General features: G+C 38.0%; 2 protein-coding genes across 2 annotated transcripts; both read right to left on the reverse strand.

The window, feature by feature from the left end:
* Positions 1-274: 274 nt before the first annotated feature.
* LOC145233359 (putative MFS-type transporter C09D4.1) lies at positions 275-3020 on the reverse strand. The gene has a single exon (XM_080098074.1). The coding sequence runs from the start codon at positions 2563-2565 to the stop codon at positions 1180-1182; it is 1386 nt and encodes a 461-aa protein (XP_079954200.1). The 5' UTR covers positions 2566-3020; the 3' UTR covers positions 275-1179.
* A 3114-nt stretch (positions 3021-6134) lies between these two features.
* LOC145233269 (uncharacterized) lies at positions 6135-7544 on the reverse strand. Its single transcript, XM_080097966.1, has 2 exons — positions 6953-7544; positions 6135-6777 (listed from the first exon to the last, which is right to left on the reverse strand). Exons 1-2 carry the CDS (start codon positions 7441-7443, stop codon positions 6360-6362), a joined length of 909 nt encoding a protein of 302 aa, XP_079954092.1. The 5' UTR covers positions 7444-7544; the 3' UTR covers positions 6135-6359.

A 7544-nucleotide genomic window follows, 5' to 3' on the forward strand; every position in this document is an offset into this window, starting at 1 on the left:
AAATGTGCAATTACGACTGCTAAATCCAAATGCAAACTGAGGCAACTGCCAACTTTCTCGCGATCGTGGGCGCTCAAGCAAAACGGTATTACTATTTGCGCGGCCAACAAAGCACCAAGAGGAAGTTATTGTCCAGTTCTTGGCATACTGTGGTGTCGCCACCATGGAAAGCCAGTGGGCTATCTATACATCAATCTACCTCAAAAATGAACCAGCGCGCCTGGCTACTTTTTATCTCACAAGCAAAACTAAGCTTTTTTTTATCTTTTTAATAAAATTTTTATAATTTAGATTTACAATATAAATTACTGCAGTGACCATTATTTACTTTAAAATCAAACGTTATCACGACGATAACACAAAATACTTACACACTATCAAACTACGTACAAACTTGCTAGGAAGCCACGTCTAAATTTACGGTAAAACACAGTAAAAAAGAGTGTTATAGCTCAATTAAAGATAGTTTTAAAATACATACTTTAATAGCTGTACATTATACGCTTTAAGTAAGCACACAAACATTTCCAAACAATAGGAGTTCAACCGCAGCGACTATTGAACAAACTGCTCACAGCACAAACGAGGTCAGCACTGCTTTAGTGCATTGCACAAGAGTTCACCACTAATGACACCAGACGCATTGTTACGTTATAGTTTTTACCATTTATAATAGGCGCTTTGTTACGTCACAGAAAACAAGTCCGATCCCAAAGTTAAGTGGACTTGGGGAAAAGGCACGCGCAAGCCAATTCTTGCTGTAGAACAGTTACGTTTGGAAGCAAACACACCAAAAATATCTGCAAGTATGTACAAAGCATCATGTTCTTGTGTCGTCATACCATTCACAGGAAAATATAAGTGCTAAGAAAGACAGCTGCTATTTCAAACATTGCAGGAAGTTTGTAATTTTTGCAATGATCAACAACTTTTCCACCCATAATTAATCTGATCAAATCACCTAAACTAAACACTCATGATGCAACCAGTTATTTACTCATGATGCAACCAGTTATTTGCGGTCGTTGCAAGCAAAGTTATAATCATATTTAAGGCCGTTGGTACATTGTGTTAAATTGTGTACAACGTAGCAATCATTACAACCAGTTGTAAAGACATCGCAAAAGTGCATCACATCATCGACCATAGAACACAAATAATTTGCAGTAATAAATAATATCACGGTGTCAGCAGAGCAATATGAACACAGTTGTTCACATCTTCTCCGTTTACGATTTCCAACCTTCGATTTTTAAGTGAAACAAAACAACTTATCACAGTATTTAGCAGCGCGCATGCGCACTGAAAGGAAAGCAGGCCTAAGCTTCCCCAAGTGCTAAATACATGCCTTCCCAAGCCACTTATCAGCAAGCTGATTGCTGCTTGGATGCCAATCATTAAAGTTGTAACCAGCGTCTCGTCGATGGGGTAAGTTATTTGGGTTATCATTTCAAACAAACTGACACAAACGAAACCGGTTAAAAAGCCAAACATAGCGTTGCTTGCAAAAAGCCATGCTACGCTCTTGAAAATAACGCTTGTAGCAATAGCTATTGTCGTTACAAAAATACCTGCGTTTCCAATACAAGTTAGGAGTTTGTATCTTTTACAACGGTCTACAACTTTGCCTCCAATGACCAGACCCGGTAAACCTCCCAAACTAAACATGCTCATGACATATCCGCCTAATGTATCAGGCGATAAAGTTTGTGATAACTTAAGGTCAGTCACGATTTCAGACATCATTAAATTTTCTAGCATACCTATTTGAAAGTTAAAGCCAAACAGAATACAGACTAATATGTATGAAGGGTTGGTGAAAAGTTGTTCAATCACTTTGCAAAACTTGTTCGATGTTTTATCCACTCGAAGGTCTGTGTTCTTCAGCTCTTGAGCTGTCGTGGGCGGAGTTGCCGGTTTGTCAGTCAAGAATATCACAAATAAGATAGTCACGACGGCCGATACAGCAAAATACGACCCGTACATGTAGCGCAATGAATGCTGCCCTGATACCAGTTCGTTAACACTTACAACAGCGTCAGTGCGATTTGAAGAAGGCACGAGAAGGGCTGGAATGATATAACCAATTCCTTCACCAAGAAACATCCCCACCACAGTGAATGCTATGGCTGTTCCAACTTGACTTTCTGGAAACCACAACGCAGCTAGTCCAGATGGGACAGCTAATCCAATGTTCTGTGCAAGTCCACTTATCATTTGTCCTAAAACAATAAGAAAAAAGAGCGAAGAATCGAATAGAGATAGAGTAACAAGCATAACTCCAGTTGTGGCACAAGCTCCCATTGCGATAATTAGGTTTCTCAATTTTATTTTGCCTTCAAAAATGAGCAAAGCAAAAGGAAGGGAGATAAACATTGGGCTAACGCTTCTCCCCGTGGTGATCCAATCTACTTGGGCATGTGAAGAGTCAAAAAATTGAACGTAAAAGTTGATTTGACCGAAACTGGAGAAGGAAATGCCACCAAAAATCAGTAAAATTGAAATTCCTAAAATGAAAGCCCATCTTCGCTTATACAACTTTGGACGTTCCTCATTGGTTATCATTCTACAGTTTTTCAGAATAATCTTTTAACTGTTCGGGTCCTAGGTCACTTTTTGGCCTGGTCTTTTTACCATGCGGTGGTCGTTTTAGTTTAGTTTTTATGGTACCTATGCCTTCAGAACACGACGAAAGTAGTCCGTTTTGAATTCCTTCGAAAAAGATAAATCCTAATTTACGAAAGCTTTTATCAAAACACAAAAAATGCTTTTCACTCAAACATTATTATCGTTTCTGTTTACGTTGCTGCTGTCTTGGCTGTACACTGGGTTGTAACAGGAGACAATGTGATACGGCTTAGAACAGGAAACATAAGTTTTTGCCATTTTTTCTCCTGTTTCCATTACAGCAATCGTTTTGAAAGAAAGGCAACAACAATGAAAGTTATAGGGAAGTTTCTAAAGTTACAAACGTTTTGCAAAACTGTAAACCAGGTCAATATAAACTGTGATGGACATCAGTCAACCAACTATGCCATTTCCTGTGTTTGTGTAAGATGACGTTTTAATGTTGCGCCATTTCCGGCTTGGAATCAGTGCTATCATGTTGCTATATGTTGTTTAATCAAGTGAAGTAAACTCCTCAGGACGTTGTTCACATTTGTTTCTACTTCCAATCTTCGATTCTTGGACGAAACAAGGCAACATAGAATCAAGGCAAAAAATGTGCCAGCACTCTGGAAGAAAAGTACAACAAGGCTTCTCCAAAGCTTAAACATAGTTCTTCCCAACACACCCAAGAGCAAAACATCCATGTTTGAATGGCGGTCATCCAAGTGTTGACCAGCGTCTCGTCGATCGGGTAAGTCAGCTGTTTGACCATTTCGAACAAAATCACTATAACTAACACCCAAAGGAAGCCATAGATGCTTTTGCTGGTGTATATTCCTGCGGCATTTTTGTACACAAGACTAACAGCAATTGCAACTGTGCTAACGAAGAAATCTGCTATTCCAAAAATTGCATGAACTTTGTACTTCAGCCTCTCGTCTATGGGATAAGTTAACTATGTGGCCATTTCCAACAGGACTACACAACTTGACCCCACAAATATGCTGAACAATCCATTGGACATGTACATGCAAATTGTGCTTTTCGACGTCACACTTTGTAATTTTTGCAATGATCAACTTTTCCGCCCAGAATTAATCTGTTAAAATCACCTAAACTAAATGTACTCATGATGTAACCACTTAATGATTGCAGAAGTTCGTGTTCCGTTTAACAGCTGTCATGACTTCGCATCCTTCGGTATAGAGCTACTCACACAAGCACTCACAGTAGAAAAGTTTGCTAAATACCGATAAGTGGCGTAAATAGTGGGATATGGTTGTGGACTTAATTTAACATAAAGAACTATGTCTTTAGATTGATTTTATTGTTATTAATATTACGAAACCTCAGTCCAACACTAAAAGCACCAACCGTAATCTTTTTTTACACAAATTGCATCTTAAATATTAACAAGTGCTTTTTGCGCCACTTATCGGAATTTAGCAAAATTGTCTCTTGTGAAGGACTGTGTTACTAGTTACCATATCCTTCTGTCTGGTCTCAGCGCCTTCTTCTCCTTGCTGCTTTTCTTTCGCTGTTGGCTTTCACCTTTGCTTTCACTTCCACCTGTCTGTGTACGTTTCCCATGCAAGAAAACATAAATAAACCATTAAGACATAAACACTTACATGTGATACTAGCCAATGCAAGATCTTTTTTTAATTTAACACAAATGTCTTTAGAACTGTTAACTTATGTAACGTTTTGGTGTACTTATGTCTCTTTGCTGGAATCCCGGTATATTATTTACTCATAGCTTCGGACCTTTTCTGCCTTATTGCTTCTTTGTTTCCCTCCTTAACCTATCTTCTTGACAAATGTCCCCGGGCTGGAAAAAAACTCTTCGTGCTTCTTTAAACTTGGAAAAGCGTGTAAGTTTGATCTGATTGCTTTTTCGTTTTTAATGCGTGTTTTAGAGAAGATTAAGTTTTTGATGCTTTTAGAATAATTTTGTTTGACAGATTGTCCCAATTTAATAGCTGTACATTATACGCTTTAAGTAAGCACACAAACATTTCCAAACAATAGGAGTTCAACCGCAGCGACTATTGAACAAACTGCTCACAGCACAAACGTGGTCTGCACTGATTTGCTTTTTCGTTTTTAATGCGTGTTTTAGAGAAGATTAAGTTTTTGATGCTTTTAGAATAATTTTGTTTGACAGATTGTCCCAATTCCTCGAAGTTTGGAGCTTTCACAATTGAACAACAGCTTTGCATTACCGGGTTGTTTAGGCCTTGGTTTTGGCTTTATCGTTACAATTGTTTGTTTTTTTCTTGATGGTAAGATTAAGGTTATTGTCTCGTTTCCATCAGCGACTTGGGACCTATTTTTCCATTTTCTTTGTTTGCTGGTGATAAGAAGTTGTTTACCGGTCACATGATCAATCTCGTGTGATATAGACATTTTTAGTTTTTAGCAGTCATTTTGTTAACATCAGTCGCGGAAACAACGAAATACACCATCCCTGACGGATTTGCAGGCCCACAGTAAGTTTTTTTCCTCCAGTGTATCGACTGTCGAATATCTCATGGCGAAACTACTTTTTCTTGTTTGCTCAGTTTGTGGTAATACCAGGGGATTACCCAAGGGTTTTAAAAAAGTGCAGTCCCCCAGGTAACATACCGCATGATGTAAAAAAGACTTTTGTCTGTTTGTCTACGAAATCGTTTGTTTAACTTTAAAAGTGATTTTATCTCATATAGTCGTGTTTTGTATTTCAAACTATGGGTGCTTAGCGTACAATACATTAGCTTAACTACTTTTGTTTTCTGTGGATTTCCGGTTGATGAGGCTGTAGCTCATGCAGAACACTCCACCCCTGTTTGTCGAGGAAAATCGGGATTTTCTGTTGATAAATACAGCGGGAGTGCTCCTTGTGGTATAATCTTAGTAGCAAATGATGAAATTTGCCTTTAGTGTGTAGGTTCAAGTTTGTAGCAACTATGTTGTTTGAAACTATGAATGTTAATCAGTGGTAAATAATTTCAAATCTCCTGGCATGTTTTTACATGCGATATAATCAGCCCACTAAACAAAAGTTTACACTAATATTTTGTTTTCTACAAACTGAAGCACTGTTTCATATTCTCTGTTTTTACTAACGTTGTGCTGCAGCTCGTAACATTTCGACATCCACATGCTCACATTTTGTGATTAAACATCGCTAACTGGTGACTAAACCTTTTATCAAATGATGGACATAAAGATATGTGCGATCATTGTGATATTATGTTTATTACACTTATGTATAGACAGTGTGCGAACACACAATAAACTATTTTCTTGTTATATGTTGCTCCACAATAAATTAATTTTGTTAAAATGCAGATTAGTTTTTATTTTTTACAAAAGCGCATATTTTTCCCCTTTGATAAGATTCAAGGTATCTTTAAAGTTTTATTCTTTTTTGGGGCTGTCGCGATTCCCCCCTTTCAACCTGGTTTCGGTTAAAAAGTTTATTCCCCGATGTTTTCCGACGACTAAGGTTTCTGAAAACCTTGTTAAACACCCAATTGTAGTTACAATGGAAGTTTTTATTTTTAGAAAACCTCATCAAATCAGCGAATATCTACAAAACACCATGCGCAAAACTTCGCATTACTGACAAACAACGTTTCTATTACATGAACAATACAGAATGGGATATAAATGTTTGATTATGCACAACAACATGTAGTGCAGTTTATTATTTTTGAGAAAAAGTTTTGTCTATTAGTGGCCAATTCGATGCCTTCGTTTTTGCCTTAACGCTTTTTACCACGTGCTTTTCCCTTTCCTTTTGGTTTTGCGTGCCCACTTGTAGCTTTTTTTCTGCCGACACGTGCCTTTCTGGTTCCTTTTGGTTTTGTACCTCCACTTGAAGCTTTTTTTCTGCTGACATGTGACTTTCCAGGTCCTTTTGGTTTTGTAACCCCACCTGAAGCTTTTTTACCGCTGCTGTTTGCCTTTTTGGTTCCTTTTGTTTTTGTACCCCCACTTAAAGCTTTGGGTCTGCTGACACGTGACTTTCCGGTTCCTTTTGGTTTTGTAACCCCACTTGTAGCTTTTTTACCCCTACTACTTGCACTTTGGGCTGCTTTCGCTTTTGTTTTGCTGCCGGCAGTTACCTTTGTTTTGCCATGCCCGCTTGAAGATGTGCTTCCGATGCTGCTACCACTTTTCCTACAAAAACAATTTAGTTACCACAGAAATTAATGCTCATGTGATACTGCACGTCCTTTAAGGGTTGTACGATTAATTTTACCTCAATGCGTCTTTTTGTAATATTTTACAGTTTTTAAATTCTCGTTCCACAGGATTACAAAAACAATTAAAATTGCTTTTTGTGCAAACTTACATAATTTGTTGGTGTGCTTTCTGTCTCTTTGCCGGAGGCCCTGTGTATTGTTCAATCATAGCTTTGGGTCTTTTCTGCCTTATTGCTTTTTTGTTTCCCTCTTTAACTTGTTTTCTTGACAGATGTCCACTCTCATCCCCGGGAACTCTTCGTGCCTCTTCGAACTTTGAAAGAACATAAAGTTGATCGGACTTGTTTCTTGTGTTTAATTCTTTCTTTAAAGGGACTTTGTCCAGTTTTTCGTGTCTTTTGGAGTAGTTTTTGTTGGCGGATTGCTTCAATTCCTCGTAGTTTGGAGCTTTTCCATTGAACGTCAGCTTTGCATTACCGGGTTGTCCAGACGTTGGATTTGGATTAATTGTTACAACTGGTTTTTTGTTGATGGTAAGATTAAGGGTATTGCCTTGCTTCCATGAGCTGCTTGGGACCAATTTTTCCATTTTCGTACCAAGTTCGCCGCGCACATTTCCAATCTCGTGTGATTTTGACATATCTATTCTATAACAGTCTTCACTCTTTAACGATAGACCTACAGCTTTAAAATGGTTGTAAATGTCACACTATCAATCTATTCATTGGACATATATGTTTG

This window comes from Phallusia mammillata, chromosome 6 (genome assembly GCF_965637545.1).
Source record: "Phallusia mammillata chromosome 6, kaPhaMamm4.hap1.1, whole genome shotgun sequence".
In the NCBI taxonomy this organism is placed as follows: domain Eukaryota; kingdom Metazoa; phylum Chordata; class Ascidiacea; order Phlebobranchia; family Ascidiidae; genus Phallusia; species Phallusia mammillata.

Excerpts from the sequence above, each read along its gene's own strand:
- LOC145233359 (XM_080098074.1), bottom strand. The coding sequence starts at position 2,565 with ATGATAACCAATGAGGAACGTCCAAAGTTGTATAAGCGAAGATGGGCT.
- LOC145233269 (XM_080097966.1), bottom strand. The coding sequence starts at position 7,443 with ATGTCAAAATCACACGAGATTGGAAATGTGCGCGGCGAACTTGGTACG. Across the intron at positions 6,778-6,952 it reads AAAGCACACCAACAAATTAT|GAAAAGTGGTAGCAGCATCG; the intron begins GTAAGTTTGCAC and ends TTGTTTTTGTAG.